The sequence below is a fragment of the Gymnoscopelus microlampas genome (assembly GCF_963454915.1).
Source record: "Gymnoscopelus microlampas genome assembly, chromosome: 20".
Lineage (NCBI taxonomy): Eukaryota > Metazoa > Chordata > Actinopteri > Myctophiformes > Myctophidae > Gymnoscopelus > Gymnoscopelus microlampas.
The window spans coordinates 18,170,930-18,194,313 of NC_139957.1; the positions used below are offsets into that span (position 1 = coordinate 18,170,930).

The 23,384-nt window shown below is 41.5% G+C and overlaps 2 protein-coding genes across 2 annotated transcripts in view; both read right to left on the reverse strand.

Annotated features, from left to right (window-relative positions):
* Nucleotides 1-11,912, reverse strand: part of sos2 (son of sevenless homolog 2) — a 50,271-nt gene extending 38,359 nt beyond the window's left edge. Inside the window, exon 1 of the mRNA XM_084045419.1 lies at nucleotides 10,991-11,912. Coding sequence (XP_083901545.1) covers nucleotides 10,991-11,074 — 84 coding nt within the window. The 5' untranslated portion in view covers nucleotides 11,075-11,912. The remainder of the gene's footprint in view (nucleotides 1-10,990) is intronic.
* Nucleotides 11,913-12,677: 765 nt separating this feature from the next.
* On the reverse strand, nucleotides 12,678-23,366 carry l2hgdh (L-2-hydroxyglutarate dehydrogenase). The gene is made up of 10 exons (XM_084045762.1): nucleotides 23,178-23,366; nucleotides 17,996-18,111; nucleotides 17,440-17,591; nucleotides 17,136-17,267; nucleotides 16,714-16,876; nucleotides 16,214-16,248; nucleotides 15,829-15,996; nucleotides 15,454-15,611; nucleotides 15,006-15,137; nucleotides 12,678-14,147 (listed from the first exon to the last, which is right to left on the reverse strand). The coding sequence occupies exons 1-10, from the start codon at nucleotides 23,267-23,269 to the stop codon at nucleotides 13,952-13,954; spliced, it is 1,344 nt and encodes a 447-aa protein (XP_083901888.1). The 5' UTR covers nucleotides 23,270-23,366; the 3' UTR covers nucleotides 12,678-13,951.
* Between the last annotated feature and the right edge of the window lie 18 nt (nucleotides 23,367-23,384).

Sequence of the window (23,384 nt, forward strand, 5' to 3'; positions counted from 1 at the left end):
TCTATCTTCCTTAGGAGAGGAAAATAGTCAAAACATGAAAATACAGACACCATACGGCTTTTCAACGAACAGCCTAAAGCCTAATTTATACTTGGGAGCACAACTGTGTTTCTAATAAAATAAGCAATGTACCACAGTCTCCACACCCTTGAGTTGCACTATAATGACTGACTGAAGACTAATATTTCTAAAACCTGACAGACTAATATTAAGATTGATCAAGTCTCTTTTTTTTTGGTCAAAATTCTCAGTTTATTTGGAAAGCAGTGCACTAGATGAACCACTTTTGCTAAAAGCTCCTTAAAAAAACAATCTGAAGTTAATTAGACTATTTGTGAAATGATTGAATAAATGACGGAAGGTTGAATAAAGACTGACATGCCGTGTTAAAAGATGTGGCACTGTGAAGCTGCTAACATGTCTAACAGCCAGGCTACCTGAGGACATCTAAGGAGAAGATGTGTGGTTGCTACCGTCTCCGTGTATTTACAGTAACTTGTGCAACCTGAGGCTAGGGGCTGATGGACACACACAGTTTGCTTCACTTTGTCAGAGAGTGATTCTACAGAAAGAACGTGTGCACATAGAGAATAGCAGGGGGAAGCCCTGAATTTGAAAAGTAATCACATACGTTTAATTTATTTATTTATTTCATAAAGCTAAAATGGGTCAACTGAATATGCAGACCTTCAATAGTCTTAAAAACACCCACTCAAGTGGCTGGTGAATTTGAAAGCAAACGGCCACCAGCAAGAACTTAGCATTTAGCAAGTAGCGGGTGGCATTTTCTGCCTTTGCTGCATTTAGACAGCTACAGTATGAATAAGAAAAGTCTAGAAATGTATATGGAGCCAAGGCTTTCATGCACACCCATGCTGAAGGTGTTCAGTTACATGGTTCAGCTCCATTAAGGATGGAAGACCGGCATACAGGAAGTCCCAGTTCTCTCTCTCTTTCACTCACACACTTTCTCTTTCCCCTCACTGCCCTCTGTTGCTCTGTCTGTCCATCTGTCTCTCAATCTGCATCTGACACCGTCTCATTTCCTTCTGTCCTAAAACTCTCTCAATGTGTCTTCCCTCTCTTTCCCTCAACCCCATCATCTTTTATTGCCGCTCTTCCTCTCCCTACATGTCTCTCTTCTACAGTTCCCCTCCCTACATGCCTCTATCCCTCAGTTCCCCATGTTCTCCACCACACTGAGAGCGGTAGGCCCCTGGGACTGAGGATCATAGCATCCGACTGAGTGGTATTGATGTGTGGGTGTACCAGCAGCAGGCAGCCTCGCACTACACATGAAGACTGGAGCAGGGCCAGCCAGCCGTACAGTGAGAGTAAAGCCATGAGAGGAAAACCCAGATCCGCCACTCAAGTGAAACCACCGGCAGAATTGGGCCACACAGGCACACAGATATGCCATTTGGTTAATGCTTATCCAACGTGCCATACTGTTGCATGAGTGGCAAGAATGGCAAGCTCCAATTGGGGTATCGAACTGCTAGGGCAGTGTCCTTCTCACCACTGAGCAGTACGCAGTGACACACACAAGTACGACAGATGTTCACACACTACTAGGTTGTGAAAATAATACTTGTCTCCAGACGATAGCTGGCAATTTTTTTTGTGGCTGCCTGGTTATTCTTTTCTCCTCTGCTAGCCACTTTGGCAGGTATCCAACTGTCATTTGTTGGTCCCCCTGTATACTAAAGCTCTAGTTGGCTGGTAAAACAGTGAAGGCCAGACACACACGTTCAACTTTTACACTGTGCAATAGTTAATCCAACTAATCGAAATTATTATAAAAGAAATACGGATAATCAATAATTCAATAAAATATATGAATAATCAATCCCTATTTTGGGCATGTCTCATTATACACAAATTCTTTCAAAAACGTAGTTGATATTATTTAAAAGAAAACGCTTCTCGATTATTCGATTTATCGAAAAAGTAATCGATAGAAAAATACGAAAATAAATTATAGTTGTAGCCCTATTTTACATATTCTTGCTGTCGGGTAGAAACCTCATATATCTACTTTTTATGATTGTTGTGAAAGTAATGCCCTACTTCATTATACAAGAGTGTTTCCCAAAAGTAGTGAAAATAGCAGATCTACATGCTCACAACACGTTGCGATGCGAAGCGTTGTGAGGTTGAAGTTGGCCATTTTCACAATTTATATCAATAACTATCAATATCAATAAAGCTGTTTTGGACATACAAGGTTTCCACCTGACAGCAACGATATGATACAACAAAGCTAGAGAACAGAGGTGCTGTTCTTGTGTGCTGGTGGGTAACTGCACATTGAGATTAGCAGAGTGGTAACAGGGGTGACAGTGTTACGACGGGGTTAACATTTCTAATTCAATTGATTACTTTCCTGGCTGTGTACATGGGGCTCAGGTTGCAGGTAATGTACTGTAGGTGTGTGTGTGTGTTTGAGTGCGTATGTGCGCGTGCATATGTATGTGTGCATGTGTAAGGTGGGGGAGGGGTTATTATTATAGCCAAGCATGTGTCACTTGTTTGTGATTCATGGTATGACATCATCTGCCATTACAACCAGACTGTCTGGGGAACCACGGAGCAGAGAGCAACATTGAGAGACACAACACACACACACACAAACACACACAGAAGACAGACACCCAATTTAGACACACCGAAACAAAGATGCATAAATGCGCACACGCCTACAGACAGACACCACACAGACAAAACACAAAGACAAAAAAGGTAACATACACCCACACATAAAGACCAAAACATGCAAAGGACACACATACAGAAAGCCATCCATGGCCATGTGACTAACATACTCACAGGGTGAAGGCAGGCAGACAATCCATAGCGCATGACCCTAATCTGACCTGACCCAACGAGCCCTCCTGCCTGTGTCCACTGTCTTCTATCTATGGCTAGTGAGTCGGCTAGTGTTGACAGGACTGTTAGTAGGTTATGGGAGAGGCAGGGCGATTAATCAGACAGACTCTTACATCTGCACCAGAGCAGGAAGTCAATCGTTTGTCTACAGGTCACAGAGGCAGACACCATGCAACTGCATTGCCCAGGCACTGGTACAAGCTCATGCCAATGAAAAAGAGTTTCATAATAGGACACTGAACCCTGAAACTTGGGCTTTTAAAAATACAAAAAAATGTCACCGTTTTGTTTCCGTTTTGTTTGTACTAGAATACAACAGGACCTAAATGTTATGGTTGGTTACCAGCCAATGTGGCTAAAATACTAAGAATAGGTAATTAGATTTTTAGGACAGATTGTAGGACCTAACAAAATAGGGTCAATCATGACTATTAGGGTTTGGTAAAGTAAAACAGCCAGTTAGTTGGCTGTTTAGAACAGAACAGGACGTCAAAATTACAATTGGTCAGGAAACTTGTCAGCCACAAAAGAATAAAAGGTACAGCATTCAACAGGTTATTAATTTTCCAGCCATGTCGGCAGACTCTGAACTCTTAGTACTTCTCTTGAGGCAGGGGCACAGGAACTGTGATGTAGGGATGGGACGATAATCGTTATCGTGATAAAAAAATAAAGAAACCACTCACAATAATCAAATGGCTAATCACAGAGATTTTAATTTATCGAGGAATTGTCTTCCGTCATACACTGGGATCAATTAGCTTTTGCTGAGCTGCATATTCGGAACCATTTCAACCCTCTATACTTGTAAAGATCACACTTGGTACACTCTTTTTCACACCAAATTTTGTCGCCAAAAATAGCCGATCTACAAGCTCACAGCGCATCACGTTGTGACACGTTTTGAGCTTGTCGATCAGCAATTTCTTCTTTATTTGACAAAGAAGAAAATAAAGTTGAGTTGCATTTAAGTACTGTACAGTATACTGTATGTGCAGTAGGGATATGCATTTGAGAATATTTGTGTAAACATGGACACATGGGAATGTTGACAGTCATCCGTGATTAACTGTAGTATAATGTCATATTTATACAAATAATGCAGTGCACATCAGGACTCACCAACTGCATCATTGTGTTGTATGTAGCGCAACTGACATCAGTACTAAAAGTTGTTTGTCTTTCTGGAAATGTTTTCCACTGTTGTTTTGTGGTAACTTTTTATCAGCTACGGTTTCAGAGCAAAGGCTTTAATTTGCTTGAAAAGCCAAGCCCTTCAAAACGAAAGTGAAACTTAACTGGGGTTCATATAAAGAATACAAAGCCGTCTTTCCCCCTCTAAGTTCCGCTTGTTTTGAAGTTACTGCTATAGTTCAAAGTAGCATGTGGATATTGAAATGTTGTTTTGTTTGTAAAATGTGTGGATTATCTAACCTACACCAGGGAACCCCCGCACTACAAACTAGGTAGTAGGGCTGGTAAATTAATATTTGAATTTCGAATATATTTTTTCTTTTTTACATTTGAAAATAATAATCAATATTCGAATAGTGGGCGTGGCTTTTGCTCTGTGTACAAAATATATGTTTTATTGGATCAGAGCAGCGCGCACGCTGACCCTCTTCTGCTGTGTGTGTCCCTTACTGGCCATGTAGTTGAGCACCTACAGTCACTTGTCATAACAAGCCCGCTACAACCAGTGTTACTATGTCGGCTTATTTTTCTCACAAGTTTTGGCTTGTTTTTGGAGGTGGATTGGTTTATTTCTCTCACGAGACTTGGCAACACTGGCTACAACAAACCAGAGCATAGCCTAGTCAGTGGCTAGGATACATGCACTTTTGCAAGCTTTTGCCAGCCTGAAAAACAAACCGGGGAGCCCCGCGAAGCCAATGACTCCACACCGGACAAAGTCATTGCTAAACCCGATCAACTGAAAAGTGTTACATTCTGTTGGAAGTTCCCAATGGGCGGTAGTGACGGGCGCATCCGGTGAAAGCCGGGATTACACTCAATGTAAACAGGAAGTAAAAGAGGGGGGGAAATGGTGTTCGGCCACAGACGGGATTAAAACACTTCTTTATTGAAGAATATGGTAACCTGACTCCGGCAAATGGAAGAAGCTTGCGACACACATTTTGTTGCACAGCCTACTTCCATCTGAGACTCCGGTAGCAGAATCGATGCAAGACGGCGTTTCATTTTTTCAAGCTACTTGGCAGGTGATTGGATGATCCCGCCCCTAGCAGCCGCTGATTGGTTCTTACACGCAGCGACCGGGCAGCTCTACTCCCTGAGCGATCCCAGATGCAGGGTGTATTGTGAAACTCAATACCGCCCCCATCTGGCTGAGTCAAGTTAGAAATACGGGCTTTACTGGTGACATTCCAGGGAAAACTGCGGGGGTGGTCGCTAAGACTCTTGTAGATACAAAATAATATTATAATTAACACATCGGGTGCCAAACACGGTCTGAACCGTGTGTTTACTTAGTGGCGGTTCCGAAGCTTCGGTGCCGAACACGGTCTGAACCGTGATTTCAGTCTTTTTGTTTTTTTCGTTTTTCTCCGCGCGGGCGGGGCTAGAGCAGCTCTAGGAGCACCCATTGTAATCCTGCGAAGGAAGTGCCAGATCGCTCACCGGAAACACTTTTTTTCCCCCCATCCGGTTCCTGTCTATTTCCTACTTTGAAACGCCTATATCTCCAAATCTGTTTCCTGTGGGGAAAAACGGTCATGCGCGATGCGCGATTCTCCCCCCCCCCGTTGTAACTCGCCAGGGTAATGTTATGGTTCCAGCCTGTAGCCAGGCTCATGGGACAACATGAATCGCTGCTTTTTTTTGCGTGGATTTGCTTGTAACGCACGCGGAAGGTTTAAACAGCAAAGCGCAGTCAACGGGGAGAATGCTGGCACCCACGGTAAATTGTTATGAAAAAACGCTGGCACCCGATGTGTTAAATGAATAATAGGCTTATTTTTAAGACCAATATTCGTATATAATTTCTGAGGAATGTTAACAGCCCTACTAGGTGGGCAGATTTTAAATAAAACCATTAATTGATATTCGGTTCTCCTATCAATCATCATCAATGAGAAAGATCCCCATGGCAAGGGCGAGATTGATGCTTGTACTCAAAAAGGAGATAATCTTAATTTGCAAGCAGTGCTTTGGCATCATTGCAGTACCACAAGGCAACACTCTAAACTCTCAACAAAAACATCATAGTCCCCATAAATTCCAATATGATTTGGCAATGAAGGACAAATACATACATCACAAAACTCCAGTCGCCAGACCACACAAAGCTCAATAATGCAAGCGTACATTATACAGTGCATCGCCATATGTATCGCCAAAAGTTGTCAAGTTCCCAAAGGCTAGGGTTGGGCAATTAACCACAAAAATATTAGACCCAATATAGACTAGACCCAATATCCGACTTAATCTGGTTTATGTAGGTTGATCGAATAATTGAGTTTTTTTTAATATGTTTTGAATGAAGCAACAACAAAATATGGATAGTTTTATAATCAACTAAACTGATTAGACTTAACTGTTTAAGCCCTGTATTATACTTTGCTATACAATGGTGGTATGCAAAAATAGCAATCTAGAAGCTCAGTTGTGAGATTGAGATTGTAGATCAGCTATTTTCACCCAAAAATGTTATAATTTCATAATCATTCATTAATGAACTGTTCAAAACCAGGGATTTAAGATCATGATAAAGATATTACACAAGCCCTCTCGCAGTCGCAACTATAATGTTGCATTATTGCATGTCCTGTACACTTAAGAGTCGAACAGCTGTCAAGACTGAACTGAATGACATATGCTGTCATACGATGGTGCCGCTTGCCGAAAACAGCAGAATACAAGTTCACATGTCACATTGCGGTGCATTGTGAACTTGTAGATCTGCTATTCTCACAGCACATTTTATTTATTGTGGGGGGGCGTGATTCCCATTTTAGCAAGAATCGTGCTATAGCCCCCCTAACCCTGTACAACTCTTACAGGTTTTGATTTGAATGCAACATCAATATAGGCTAAACAGTATCATCTCATCCTATATCTAATTTGAAAATATATATAACTTGCAGTGGTGTGTGAATTTGTGAAATACAGAAAGCAGAAAAAAAAGGGATCTGGGCATGGCAGGGTTATATTCTAGGCTGATAAGTGGGACAGAAGTGAGCAGAGTTGAGGTCCAATACTAGGCCACGGCAGTGGCTCAGGGGTAGAGTAGCCGGGTAGAGTGAACTGGAAAAACCGCAAGGTTCCCAGTTCGATCCCGGGCTCCCCTAGGGTTAGTGTCGAAGTGTCCTTGAGCAAGACGCTGAACCCATAATTGCTCCTGATGAGCAGGTTGGTGCCTTGCATGGTTTCCTCCGCCATCGGTGTATGAATGTGTGTGTGAATGGGTTAATGGCACAATCAATGTAAAGCGCTTTGGATAAAAGCGCTATATAAATGCACCATTTTACACTGTGACTGTGCAACAACATCCTCATTGTGGCTTTGTGATCTACAGTACAGGACAGTGTAGGTTTACAAGCTGAATCTCAGCTCTAACGGTTGGCAATGCATGTATCTTAAAGTGGAAGTCTGTCAGACTTTACAGACTCATTCTGGATCCAGCCGGGTAAAACTATACTACATTAAAACCTCAACATGAACCATTTGCATTCAGGCCATAATGGACATATGTTTTGGGGAACATCTCAGGCAACAGATGGAGATGAACATTCTTCTGGTGCTTATTAATTCTATTGTATGTTTTGCTTGAGCTTCCTCCTTGCAACCAAGTTGTCATGCCATGGTGCCCAAACATTTACCAGCTGTATTTTAGTCCATATCCCATTGAATGCTACTAAGCAGTCAGTAATCACGGTATATGACTCTTAATGGACAAAATGTCACTATGTCACTATAAATGAGCAATATAACTCTTAATCTTTACTGACAACAGAATTATCCATACAGTACTGTGCTTCAGACAATGGATTGGAGACACCATCACTCCCTAACTGACTATTTCTCCATGTGAACAGGGCATAGGCCAATCTCAACTCTTAATGGTCAGTGGAGCACCGCAAACTCAGCATCACCCTCTACCAGTTTGACATGGCAACAGAATGAAACTGTACCCAGCATGCCCTTGGCCTCTCTCACAGTGCCAGTGAAACGGCAGACCCGGAGAATGCACACTTATCATTAACAGCAGAATGTCAGCGGCTGAATAATGCTCTCGCATAGCAGTGGGCACGAGCCGCAGCCATCAGGAATAGCCATGAGATAGACACGGGTACCCTCCATGGCAAAATGTCACAGGGAACATGAACGAGAGGGAGAGAGAAGACAGGGTAGGAAAGTCAAGTTCACTGGCTACGTGGTTTCTAGAAATCTTTCTTTTTAAGAATATAGCTAAAATACAATGTTTTGATTTTAAGAGAGGATCTTTAACTGTGGTATATTAACTGACAAAGTGGTTAGTAGAGTGTTTACACTTAAAATCAATATTCATTGGTAATATTGTCATCTGTCTTTCCATAATGCATGAAGAATTATTATCCAAAAATATTTCCTTTTGAGGCTTTTCACAAGTCTTATTTCAATGGATTAAACCATTTATCATTTGGAGGTAGATTCTTCAATTGTGTAATTAAGGAAGTTCAGAGACACATTGAATATTGATGTTTGATATATCACTTCTTAAGGCATATCAAATCAAGACTTGTGCAAAGTTTGAAGTACTATTCAAAGCAAGGGTGGGTGATTACCAAATTATTTTCATTACGGTTGTTCACTCTTTCAATCACCATCAGAAAACCATCCTTCTGAGGTCCAATTTAGTTCTAAAACTCGTGTTAGCTAAAAGGAGGGAATGGGTCTTGTGAACTTTGGAACATGCAAACCGGCCAAGACGTAATATTTTAAATACGCAGGGGGTAGAGTGAAGTCATCCAACATGATCACCTCTGACAAGGGGTGGAGTCAAATCATCCAACATGGCAGATTGGCAGCCTCTGACAAGGAAACCCCCCTGTGTAGACAGCTGTGAAAAACAGCGAGTCACAGTCAGTCACAACCATAACAAACCTCTCTTGCGTCAATCTCTCGACAGGCTTTCCCCTCAGGCGGTTGTGTAACAAGTTGAGACAATGAAACCGAGGCCCAACACCTGCTCTCACAGTTTCACCTGATTCATCATCACACAATCTCTACCGCGCTATGGATGAAAGTAAAACTATTGTTGCTTGTGCTAGGTTGCGACAAAGCTTATCATGTGGCATGCTTCCCTCCCTATGCACTTTTTGATTAACCTTCCTCAATCGCATGGTCTTAACACTATTTCAAAGTTAGCTTGCAATAACCATGGCATTTATCATTTAACTGCAGGGTATCTCTGCATCATGTGTCATGACACATAAGACACCAGCAGCCTGTGGACGTACTACCAACCGTACAACCATGTTTGTTTACAAATTAAACAAATTGGACAGTTATGCAAATGCCATTATGAAAACAATAAGCAGAAAATGACATTGTGCAGTCTATTGTTGAATTGATTCATAGACATGCATGTTTAATGGTCTGAAAAACTGCTGTGGCTCTGTAGCTTCAATTATTTCAACAATAAAAAATATTTTTTTTGCCAGGGTTCAGATAAGCCCAGACCTACCACAGCCAATGCATATCCCAGCTTGAAAATGTCCTATCTGCACTGTGCACTGCCGACAAAGCGCTGCCACTTAAAACCCATGTCACTCTCTTTACCCACCATGAGTGGCTCTTAAAAGCCCCAGCTACAGCAGGACAAGGCATACAATTCTTCCACAAATAGAGAAACCAATAAAACCTTTCCAAAGGGGTTTGAAGTCTGCCTGTCTGTCTGCTTTACATGGCAATAATATGTGGGTCTCCTCAGGATAGTATGGGTTTGTTGTATTCACTGCTCATTTTAGCAGGGCAAGGAGCCTTTGGAGGCATTCTCGAGGATCAAACATGATTTGGGTCTACGATTAATTTTAAGAGTAAAAAAAATTGATACAAAAAAATGTAGAGAACAAATAAAGCCCTCTTCTGTGAAGAGTCTGTAGGTGACCAGTTTGAAAGGACTGAGACATACAGACAAGCAGTTCAGGAGCAAGAGGCCCAGGAGAAGACAAGAGACAGAAAAGAAGGAAAAATAAAAGTCACCCGGTGACAGGGGTAAACCAAGGTGATGTGAGAAATAGGGAAGAGAGAAAAAGAGAGTCAAAACAGAATTGATATGGGATAGCCTCCCTGGCCAACAGTAGATACAACTGTGTGTGTGTGTGTGTGTGTGTGTGTGTGTGTGTGTGTGTGTGTGTGTGTGTGTGTGTATGTATGTATATATATATATATGTATATATATATATATATATATACACACACATACATACATACATACATACATACATACATACATACATACATACATACATACACACAGATGTCTGATCTACAATGAGAAAACGTTTCCATAAGATTATCATTGGTACTTGAAAGTGGGAGGTGTCATCTTGATGTCCTGTAACTTGCGAAAAAGACAGAAGTCACACCAGCAGCCAACTGTCTGCTGAGCAATTATGAAACATAGTCAGTAGTTCAAGGCGCTGTACAAACTGGTTAAAACTAACCTACTTCCTCAAATACACATGGGAAAAAATAGCCATTAGAGGGGAAGCTGGGCGAGACACTATTCAGAGAACAAAATAAAAAAAATAAAAAAGAATGCCACAGAGCAGAAACAGAGACAGCAACATCAAGACAGGCACAAGACCCGCTGTCGTCAAGGACTTCTTGGGCAGACTGTGTGTCTTTGGGTCTTGTCAGATGATCTGATGGCACTGGATTGTTAGCAACATATGCCCACAAGCGATTAGACGTTTGTGTTATGTAATAATGTATCTCTGCACAGCGTTCAAGGAGAGCCACCGGTGAAACCATTCATTCACCATTAGGAGAAAACATGTTGTCAAAAAAAAAAGATGACACGGCGCTCGACGACGATTTGACGAACGCTAGCGTGACAGCACGTAGCACAATGACTTAAAAACACACATATTACCTTTCGTAAGGCTTGCACGAAGAGGCCTCGCCATTTGTGACTGTTCTCGTCACTTGAAAAGTCATAGATCTGCTGCGGCTGCATGGCTGTGGCGGCTCCTTACGTTGCCGTGGTCCGGGCTGAGCAGTCAGCATCGGCCCCGGAGAGTCTCTGTGGGGGTGGGTCGGTCCTGGTGCGGCGGAAAGTCAACCAGCTCGCTTTGCAAAGACGGACAGTATAACCGTGGCACACGCCAAGCTCGGGGGTCGAGTAAGGTTGACTAGAAAGCTACCCGCTCCATGAGAATAAGCACATGTTATTGAGTTAACTCGCTAGCATCTACGGCTAGTGAAGGCTAGCCTGCTGCTGTAAACACAGCAGCGCAAGCAGCAGCAGCAGCGAGCTAAACGGGGCTAGCTAACAACAACGCTGCTATGATGGGGATGCTCGGCGTTATGTGTACAAACGTCCCCAGCAAAGTGACCCCACGACAGGCGACAGTAACTTAACCACAGTGCCCCGATACACAAGCATAGCCCACTGGTAGCTGTCTAACTAATGGAGTTAGCGTCGTGCTAACGTGTTGGCTAACACCTGTAAACGTTAGCAGGCTAACGTTAGCTGGCTAACTGCTGCTCCAGGCTGCCGTCGGCCTCGATGCACTCAGAGTTGTGTTGTTGTGGCACACGACCCATTCAACTCCAAACAAGGCACACTTTCTCCTCCTGCTGTTTACTTCCAACGCAGTCATCTTTTTCCGGCAGCGGTCGATCGCGCAATCCGACATAAATCCACACGGATTCGATCAGTCCGGGGCATATCTATGCGCAAAGGCGCAGGGGGGGGGGAAAGGAGTTTCCGAGATGTTTTTTTCCCTTGGTGTAGTTTCTCAAGTGCGATGATGTTCGTACCAACTCTGTCTGATGGCCTTCCTCCCCTTGCCCTGGTTGCTACTAGCATGTGGTACTTTTTTTGCCCGGTCTAGTGTGTCATAGGCAGGTCTTCTTCCATTTACTACAAGTGTAACCACTTAAACCCCATATGGCTAACCGGAGTCCCTCAGGGCCCAATACTAGTGTATTTTCTGTTTTGTGTTATTGTGGGGAAAGCTTTCGCTGAAAATAGCCGATCGACAAGCTCACAATGCGACGCCTTGTGATCTTGTTGATCTGCTATTTTCAGTGAGAGCTTTTCCCACTACGGATGCAGGGGTTTAGGTGGCACTACACTAAGAATAGTAGAGTTCCGCATAACGTAGTTTACATAAATATAGTTTTGGCATTAGACATTTGATACAGGAGCTCTAGTTGAATGTAATTTTAATATTGAACATTATTCTAACATAACCTTAAGTGGTGAATGAGCCTGTACAAACCTCAAGACGACGACGTGTTACAGACACCGCCGGGTTCGAAGTTCGAACTCCAGTAAGTTAAACATAGTATTTAATTTAAAGCAAAATGGAAAAAGGTGCCCATAAATAAACTGCCTTATATCAAAGTAAAGGCAAAACGGTACCACAGGTGCTGGTCGCTCACGCAGCCATCCAGCTGCTCTGTCACGCACGCTGCGCATCTGCGTACTTTCACATTTTATTTGAACACACAAAAATACATAATACAAACATAATAACTCATTCACTTTAACACAATCCCTTTTAAGAGTATAGATTCACATTCACATTATGCCAGTCAGACATAAAACCAAATGCTGTATATTAAGTTTATTTTCAGAAATGCTCAATATACAAGACAAACAATGGTTGAAAATCAAACAGTAGCCTACTATCAATGCATACTTTAAGTATTCATGTTTCGTTCTCACAGGTGTGTGTGTGTGTGTGTGTGTGTGTGTGTGTGTGTGTGTGTGTGTCTCCCTGTGGACATAAGTGCCTTGATCCTTACATAATTCAAGAGAAATAATTTACCAAATGGAAAATTATTAAGTACAGTAGTCTATGCCGAATAAAATAGCCAACAAACTGCATAATGTAGATTTAAAAATCTATACAAATGGTACATTTATTAAAAATATATATCCTATACCTTTATGCCAAAAGCATTTGAGCACTTTTTTGTATTTTATTTCCCATAATATAATATAGTCTTTTTCACAAGTTACGGGACACTTTCAAGTACCAATGATAATCTTATGGAACATGTATGACACAGTTCAGGCAGCGTAATAATCAAGCTAAAACCTGACTAAATAGTCTTAAGAATATGAAACTATCAAACATCAGAATTCTTATAGAAGCATATCCAACCAGATGTTCTCTTGTTTTGACACAAATGTGAAATCATTCAAACTAAAGATAGTAAGCTGTAATCTATTCAAAAGGTGTAGTTGATACAACCTTTCAGCACCATACACTCATACAGTACCCTATCAGGGTAATTTTCACATAAATGTTTCCCTCTAGTGTTAACTATTCATACAACAATAAGAGAAAAATACAAACCCTTGAACTAGCAATGCAAGACAGAGATTTAGGATTGATAAATTGTCAAGTAACAAAAGTGCAAGTAGATGTTGAATATAATGTGCCTGTACAAAAAAAAGCTCTCTTTTGCTTACATATTAGATAAAACTATAACTGTCAGTGACCTTGTCATGACTCACAAAATGTGCTTGCATTGCTAAGTTCATTGTTCACATCACATTTTGTATGTTATAAAGTTTTTTGCGAAAGTAACTTGTAACTGGAGAAGGGAGTACATTAGAATTCAAATGTAGTGGTATAAAAACAAAGCAGTTGAAAAAGGAAGTAAAGTTAGTTAGTAAACAATAATACACTTGAGTAAAAAAATACTTTATTACTTTGTACCTCTACAAACAGCTGAGGATTGACCTGATGGTAATGAAATGTCAGATTGTGCGCTCTGTGACAAGAGCTATACTGAAAGTACTGTAGCAATACTTCCATACAGATTTGAAGCTTCACCTGGTGACCACTCTCTTTTGGTAATTAATAGGCATCTTTTACAGTGAGAAGCGGCTTTCCACCTCGTCTGCGATCATTTCAGCGATGGCCAAGGAGGAGGTGGCTGCAGGCGAAGGGGCGTTTCGAACATGGAGTACTCGGCTGCCTACGTCTCCTGCGCCACCATCAAACACAAAGTCGTCGACTAGGTTTCCATCACGGTCGAGAGCTTGAGCTCGAACCCCTGCAGGACCCCTGGGAAAGAGAACCATACAACTGTGCAGTGAAAATGGACAGCAAACCAATAAACTTAGAAGAGCAATATGTGAGCTGGCAAGCCAGTGGGATAATTAAGTGGACACCTCCAGATGTTTTGTTAAATTAAGCACACACACACACATGCGTTGTGTCATGGAAGTGCCTCTTTCTCTCTGTTGGGACGAGCTTTCCTGATGGGAGCCGTGCTCTCTGTCTATCCAGACAGAGCGCTCTGCTCTGTATGTAGGTTGAGAATGAGAACTTGCAATTACGGATGCTGGAAAAGGTGAACACCAGCTTGACTTGCCCTATTGCACGGGCTTCTTTCCATGGGGGCAGTGTTGCTGCTTGGAGCATAGACAAACTCAACAAAGTTGCAAGACCCATGCTCAAGTGCCAGCCACACACCTCTCAGCAGGTGTGTGCTGGCAGGTCACGATTACCAACAGAAGCATATTGGGGGATTGTGGCGCTACCCACACGTTAAGCACGATCCTTACAAGTTATAACTCGTTGTAAAGGTGACTAATCAACGATAAAAATGATATAAAACACAATACCAATTGGTGTTATTGAAGGGGAGAAATAATCGACCAAAGTTAAGTTTCCGAACATTTTGTGGGCAGTTTATATTCTCTCTCTCTCTCTCTCTCTCTCTCTCTCTCTCTCTCTCTCTCTCTCTCTCTCTCTCTCTCTCTCTCTCTCTCTCTCTCTCTCTCTCTCTCTCTCTCTCTCTCTCTCTCTCTCTCTCTCTCTCTCTCTCTCTCTCTCTCTCTCTCTCTCTCTCTCTCTCTCTCTCTCTCTCTCTCTCTCTCTCTCTCTCTCTCTCTCGACAATGTCGATGCTTTGCTTTACCTGAGCACATCATTCAATGAGATTTCAGGGATGTACTTCTGCAGGAGTTTGACCTGTGCACCAATGAAGATCCCTCTATACATCTCTCCAAGCCCATATGCCATGTTCTTTATCACCAGCTTCTGGAGGCCCCTGTCAAACAATAGAAAAATGTATGAGTCACAAAAACAAACATAACTTAAACCATTTTATTGTTTCAGCTTAAATTGTTATTTGTCACATGCATAGAGCAATACAGCTAGTAGCCGTTGTGGGGCATTGTGAGCTTGTAGATTGGCTATTTTTGCGTAATAATTAGGTAATTTCAGATTCAAAACAGTGCATTACTATGACAAAGTCCTAAACTTTTATCATACTTGACGAAAAGTGGTTTTCATTCATATAATTTAACAGAGTGTGGAAATGAGAACAGTAACAGGTAATGAGTTCAGCTTCCTCGATACTGTACCTGAATGACAGTGCATCTCCAAAGTCTCTGAGGTTAAAGTCAAACAAATTGTAGCCCTCTCTTTTGAAGGCAAGGACGGCATTAGGACCCAGCCAGACACTGCCATCCATTCGTGGGGTGAAGTGAACTCCAAGAAACGGGAAACGAGGATCAGGGACCTGTAAAAAAAAAATGGAGTTGGAATAGCAAAAACTCTAACCTTATGTCAATCAAATCCATGATATTTAGGTAATAATACGGAGATGTATCATTCATCCTAATTTACATTTACAATGTAACTTATTGAAACTGACTACAATTGCGAGAACATTATCTTAGCGTATGTTTATACCTGTAGGTCTCTTTGCTTTAGAAGTTCAGTTAGTGAAGACTTACAGGGTAGATATTTCCCTTGACAAGATAGTGCTTCTCTGGCTTCAGGACCAAATAGTCTCCTCTAAAGGGCACAATCCTTGGCTCTGGACTGCATCCAGATATTTGGGAGAGGCGGTCTGAATAGAGGCCCCCGCAGGTCAGGACATAGCGGCACCTCACCTCATTCCCCTGTCATGATAGAACCACGCAAGCAGCAATGCAAACAATGTAAACAATTCCAACAATGCAAGAGTTTGAAACAATGCAACACGACACAAGGATTAGGATCTTCAGATAGACATCTTAAGCACATCTCTCGTCTATTTTCACACGTACACACGTGCAAAATGTGCTCAAGTATGCTCAAGCACAAGCATGTACACTGACAGACAGACCCACACCTTACCTTTTTGTCTCTGATGGCTATTGGATATTTAACTCCTGTAATTTGATAAACAAGATACATAAGAATTCTTTCTATTGCAAGGTATGTTTGCACATAACAGGGAACTTGCCTCGATGAGGTTGGTTCACTACGACATAACAGTATTAAGACATATTTACACAGAAAGTTCTCAAAATATAAAGGTAACGATAGCATAAAGAAATAAGACGGAAATTATATGTGCACTATACAATATAGAGGCTGATACAGGCAACATGATTAGATAACTAAATATGAATTGTTGCATTTGGTGAATTGCGTTCACAGGTTAGTATAAGGAGGAAGTAGCCTAGCATTGGCCCGACTGATAACGTGGATTCACTCACAAGTTCCTCCTCCGGGAGGAACGTGAGAGTGAATCCACGTTATCAGTCTGGCCAATGCCAGGCTAAGGAGGAAGTACTGTACCATAAATCTCAGAAAGATTTGTCAATGAAAATAAAGTGAAGGACTACCATTACCTTCGTCACTTCCAGCTGGACTCTCACTGACCATGGCGATGTCATTGACCTCATACTCAGTCACCACAGTCCCACCGGCTTCTTCAAAGTCCTTGCCGTATTGTAGTGCAACCATTCTCCAGTCCACGATGCCAGTGTAGGGTGAATCCAAGGCCATTATACCCTGCAAGGATACATTTTATTGAGAATGTATACAAATATTTCTTCTGTTTTCTAAGCAAAAGGTCTTGTGCCTGGCTTATACATGGTTGTGTGTCGTGTCACGCACCAAAAAAAAGCAGATCTACAAGCTCACAAAGAGATGTGTTTCAAACTGGTAGATCTGCTCTTTTTGGTGTGCAACACCAGCAACTCAGGCTTTAGAAGAAAAAGGTCCCCATAGATGCCCTGGTACGTATATGAGTGAGTCTCTGAGAGCTTACCCTACAGTACGGCTCTCGTTCTCGGATTTCTTTGGCACCAATGATGCTAAGGTCTCGCACGTTGTTCTTCATTCCGCGCTCATACAGGGCTTCCAGTCTGGGTATCTCCTCCTGCTCTACTGCAACAATAAGCTGGAATATACACAAACATGTTATAAGCACTGACTTTGACTGCTCCGCCTATACAGTGTAAAAGTTTGCCTTTCTACTGTTAGCTCATCTCTTATAAAACATTATAGCATCCAAAGTAAACAGCTTGCAATGCACACAGCTTGTCTCATTTTGTTAAATCACCATGGCTGACCTTTCCACATCTCTTGTAAGGGAGGCCTTTCTTCTCACAGTACTCGTAGGCCAAGGTGGCCCCTCGCACACACAGACGGGCCTTCAGGGAGCCTGGTGTGTAGTAGATGCCGCTGTGAATGACCCCGCTGTTGTGCCCACTTTGGTGAAAGGCTGAAGATCAGAATTAGATAGAGAAGCGATAAATGGCCCGGAGAAACTATGTGATGATAATCGTTATTATCATAATGATGGCACTCAGACTGTTCTAAATAAAATAAAATAAAACATTTTAACAACCACATTAACAAACATCCATAGCAACGAACAATAGCCTAGGGCCAACTGTTGGCTCCTGTAACGCCCAGTGCAAATCATACAGTTGGACTCTCATCAAAACAAAAACAAAACGGCAAATGAAAATATTAAATGAGAAAAACAGGACATTTAGGTGTAAACAAATAAATCCCCCCACCTTTTTATTAGATGCAAACTAATTGACATTTCTTTGCCAAATACAGCTGAGTTTTATGTGTACGAAAGAGACCATCTTGGCCTTCACCTCCGCACCAACTTACAAAGTTCCTTTTCCTTCTCCAGCAAAACAAAGTTGAGCGTTGGGTGTCGGAGGAGGAGCTCTCTGGCTGTAGCCAGACCCACGATGCCAGCGCCCACCACAGCCACATCATATGAGCTGCACAATGAAACAAACATTAAATCTAATGTGATGTTAGGACTGCAACTGCTGTTCCACTTAAAAGGATCTACACCATGAATTTAAAAAAAATAAAAAAAAAATATATTGTTTATGTCCCTCAAACGTTTTTCAAAAGGTTTGAGCCTAAATCAAGCCTCAGATATACTCATTCCAACTAACTTCTCTCTGGCTTATAAAGCACTTTCACCTGCAATACCACATTGTCCTGTTTGGCACGGGGCGCTATTGAGGCAGTTTGTATGCATGTTATCTCCTGGTTCTGTGTGGAAAAAGCCTCACTAGCCAACACACAAGAGGGGGTTGGGGTGCACTGAAACCAGCGCACCCCGAAACAACAGGTTGGGAATTGATTGCGTGAAACAATCACCTGTGCGTCCAGTCTCAATGTTGGTAAACAAATAATTGGTCTATTTACAGAAAACCCCAGATTTGCTGTGAAAGCCTGAGTGTTCAAACTGGGGTATTTTTGGGGATAGAAGAGAGGTAGGGGAGACCAAAAACACACAAAAAAGGAGAAAAAGTTAAAATTCATGGTGTAGTCCCTTTAAGATGACCGCCAATAATCAGCTGATGTAAAGGTGTACCGACTGTGAAAGGTCATTGGTACAATGTCCAACAGTTACAGTTACATCCCAGAGTGCACCATAGACCTGTTTTACTGATTGTTTTGTTTGCCCCACAAATAAACCTCTTTGAAATACCAAAACAGATACAAGTGCCAGGTTATTCATAAATGCTGCTGATGATATAAAGCTTTAAATACATGTATCAACGTATCACTGTTTAATCCGCTAATGTAGTGGCAGACTTAATATTTTCTGGGTATCACCTCTGTAGTATTTGTACACATTCTAAAAAGGAAAAGATCAGTGTTTTAGTCTTTGGCTATCGGCTGAGGTCTCCCACAGTCCATGAAGGAAAGAATAGGTGAAAAAAAAGACATGTCAGTATTAATCTACTGTACAATTTTTATCACAACAACATTAGAAGTGGAATATGCTAAAGGGATAAAATATGTAAAGGGGAGAAACCAAATACTTGTGTCAACTACAGCACAATGATCAAAAGTACAAGTCCTAAATTGTGATGGTTAGATCTTTGTATCCTTTTCTGTTGCCGTTGGTGCTGCTTGCCCCAAATATTGATCTCTGTAATATAGATGACCATATCACCAATAGTGTACCTGAGAATATGCAGGTATATTCAAAGCTGTCTTCCTGGACTTCAGCGAGGATACCACCACAAATGTCCAGTGACTTATATTTGAGTTATATAGTATGCCAACCTCACCATACTCGAAACCTCCTCCAACAACAATACCCTAGAGCACTCAGCACTGCTGATGTTGACTCCACAGGAGCTAAGTAACAGCCCCTAAATCTCCTGTATTGTTTGCGATGGGCCTCTACTGCCAATACAAGCACCCAGACCTATTTTCTCATGTTCCAATTATTTATCATTGCACACAGGAAAAGCTCTTAAAGTGTATAGCCCTGGACAGAGAACTTAAATAAAGATTATTATGTGGAATTATTAATATAAATAATAATACAAATACAATAATAAAATTAATATCATCATGGAAAGGCCTTTAGAAAACAAAAAGCAGACACCAATTTAGCAACCTGGCAGGCAGGTCGTTCCAGAGTCGAGGAGCCCTGACCAAAGACAAAGGTATGCCACAGTCACCCTTTGTCTTCAGCCTTGACTCAGGAACAACCAGCAGTTTCCCACCAAGGACCTCAGAGAGAGACCAGTAGGTTCGCACCCGTTATAAGGAGTTAATAACAACAACAAAAATAAGTAAAATCGTCAAATCAACCCTAAAGCAGACGGGCAACCAGAACCACTAGTTTAGGGCAGTTACAATAGTATGTTTTCGTCTCCTGGTTTTAATTAAAGGTCTAGTAGCAGCATTCCGTACAATTTTGAGCCTGTCGAGGGTTTTCTGCTTAAAGGGCAAGACCACTTTGGTAGAGTTTTGGGTTGTGTAGTTACCTTGCCATGATGCAACTCCAAAGGTGGACAAGAAATCAAAAATAATTCCTCCATTGATTGGAAATTGATCATTCTAAATTTGCTCCTCATTGACTTACATTGTATGGTAAAACAGCTCTCAAAGTCACTCTTTAAGCACGTAAACAAACACGAACAAAGCTGATTCAGACAATATAGAACAGCACCAAACCCAGTACTGTTTTTTTTTAAATAATAATGTTAACTTCCTGCTGATTTACTATTTGAAGATCCGGATCCGCAAATCCCGTCTGGGTTTTCTTCTTAATAAAAATAGCAAAATCAACAGGAAGTTAACATTTATATTTAAAAAAAAACAGTACTGGGTTTGGTGATGCTACCAAAGTGGTCTTGACCTTTAAGCAATGTTAAACACCATTGCAATAGTCAGGTTATCAAATATCAATGATGATTTTGATGTCTTTTTAAAAAAAATGGATCTGATCCTGGAAAAAATCCTGAGATTATTATGACATTAATTATGTATTTTTTATGTCTGAACAAGTTTGTTAACATGGTTCTTAGATAGGCTCACTTGGAAGAAATACAATTCAACAGGATGAGCTCCACAGAGGACTTGCAAGACAGTTTGTACATGATGGAGATAATGTCATGTGGAAATGTGACAGATAAAGGACTCATCGCCAGGTGGGCTTACACTCCTCCTGGCCTCATTGTCTCCGCCAGGCCGAAGGCATGGCCGAGACTATGTTTTGCACCCTGTCCGCCCGTCCGTCCGTCCGTCTGTGTGTGTGTCCATCCGTCCGTCCGTCCGTCCGTCCGTGTGTGTGTGTCCGTGTCCGTGTGTGAACAGCTAATCTCCGGCACCGTTGGCTTGATCGCAGGAAAACTGTGCACACACACTCCCTGGAAGCCAGAGCAGAACCTCTGCCCCAATTTTTCACATGAGCCTGTTATAGCGCCACCAGGAGGCTGATTTTTGCTAAACAACATTTTTTACAGTAGGCCTATTCCTACAGATTTTAACCAAACATCACAGAAAATCGGTACACAGTATCTCTATAGTCATTAAACGAAACGGGTCTTTCAGATGTTTCATATTCCATCCTGATTGGCTAAAATTTGCTTCCAAAGTTTGCAGGACTGCTCCGTTTTGAACAAAATGCCTCAAATCATGAACACAGCGTACAATTTGCGTGAAATTGCACACACATTCCCACTTGACTAGGCCAAGGAAGAAATCAGCCTCACGGTGGCGCTATAACAGGCCGATTCATGTTTTTACCTATAAAGGCACCAATCTGTGTAAAACTTTGTATGCGCACTCCCTAGAGGCCAAGGAAAACCCTTTTCCCTGCATTTTCCACATCTGCCTTTTATAACGCCACCAGGAGGCCGACTTATGTAAAACAAATTGTTTGATATTACTCCTTCAGATTTTATCCACATTTCACGCAAATCGGTACACATGATCTCTATTCACCTGTTTCCTAGGCTGTGTGTTTTCCACTTCCTGTCGATTTCATTGGATATCATTGGTCATCTGACCAGTTTCATTGGATTTCATTGGATCAAATTGACAGGAAATGGAAAACACACAGCCTAGGAAACAGGTGAATAGTCATGTGATCAGGACAGATCTGTTTTCATATTCTATCCTGATTGGCTAAGATAGACATCTTAAGATTGCAGGAGTGGCCCGTTTTTAACAAAATCATCAACACAGTGTCCGATTGTGGTGAAACTTTGCGTGCACATTCGCACTATGTTGAGGAACAAATGCCACCCTTTAACATTGCCTTATTATAGCACCACCAGGAGGCCAATTTTTGCTAAATATTACTCTACAAATTTTGTCCAAACATCATGCAAATCGGTACACATCGGTACCTCTATAGTCAAGCGATCAAGACGGATCAGTCCAATTTTTCATATTCAATCCTGATTGGCGAATTCCGAACATTGCTGGCCCACAATAACCTACTTGACCTGGCAGAGACCTGTGCTCAGAGTAGCGCTTTTTCTAGTTTAGGCTGTGATTTGGTTCAGCATTTTTGTGTGTGTTACAAAGGCTGGAGGTATGTATTGGGTTCAAAGAAACATTATGGTGGTACTGTACTGGTAACTATATTCTATATTCTATAGATGAAACATGTACATTTTGACTGTGGCTTAAAAATGCCAGCTTAAGCTCATACATTTTGTGCTGCATATTTTTCCTTAGGCTACTATGTGTTTATCCAACATAAATAAGATCTTTATGTCTTAAGCTAGTCATAGAGATTACAGGTCTCTATATCTCATAAAGATGTAGTACACCTTATGAACTTTTATAGAAGTAGCACTAAACAGAAACAAATATTCTACCAGTCTAAGTCAGAGATTGCCTTATGGGTTTGGGTAGTTTAATGTGCAGAATTATGCACAACCTTTTCAGCTTGCATATAAAGTATTGAGGGGTTAATAATTCAATAATTCTGTGCTGGGACCCAGTTTGGTGGTATATAAACAATTATATGTAAGTCTCCGACCCTTCCTGAAGGTGGAGTTGAATTGTAATAATTTAAATAGTGTAAATAGTGTAAATGTATGCAATATAACAGCCATTTCTAGGGTTATGAAAGTGTAGATTAATAAGCAACTTCTTGCTTGAAGATGTAATTGTTAAGTTGGTTAGTTTGTGGGTAACCTTTAGGTAACGTCTCTTGTGTCAAAGTACAAATACTTGAACTAGATCCAAAGGTTATTTTGTTTGGGAAGGAAGCCAAAAAAAATGGTATTGCATGCAAATGCTGTCTGTCAGGTTATGCAACTCCCCCCGAGAAAAAAAAACTGTCCTCATTAATGTCTGTGATCAATTGATAACCATAGTTATAGAGAACAGGGTGTCACCCCCTCTCCTAATAAGCCTTATCGTGAATGTGGAGAGAAAATAGGATAACGTATCTCAGAAACGTCACCTCACTTCAAACATACATACATACATACGTACATTAGCTGAAGTAGCACACATTACTGTCAGACATACTTCCTCCTCTGTAACGACATACAGATCATACACTTACCTGTGGAGGTGTCTTGCAGTAATGTTGTTCGGCAGCTTTGGCTGTGGTGCCACAACAGCTGCAAATGATGTGCGGCTAAGAGCCCGAATCATGGTCAATTAGACTGAATAACAACTTCGGACTACATGTGTCATTCTACATGACATTGTATTTGCATTGCATGTTCCACTCTTGTCTTGTTTCTCTTGCTTGTCCCTCATGAGTAGG

What these genes read in the sequence shown, in the direction of transcription:
- l2hgdh (XM_084045762.1), bottom strand. Translation starts at nt 23,269, where the DNA reads ATGATTCGGGCTCTTAGCCGCACATCATTTGCAGCTGTTGTGGCACCA. An exon ending in GGAGAAGGAAAAGGAACTTT is followed by an intron (nt 17,592 to 17,995) that starts GTAAGTTGGTGC and finishes TCTGATCTTCAG; the next exon opens with CCTTTCACCAAAGTGGGCAC. An exon ending in TAGCCATCAGAGACAAAAAG is followed by an intron (nt 15,997 to 16,213) that starts GTAAGGTGTGGG and finishes CTATCATGACAG; the next exon opens with GGGAATGAGGTGAGGTGCCG.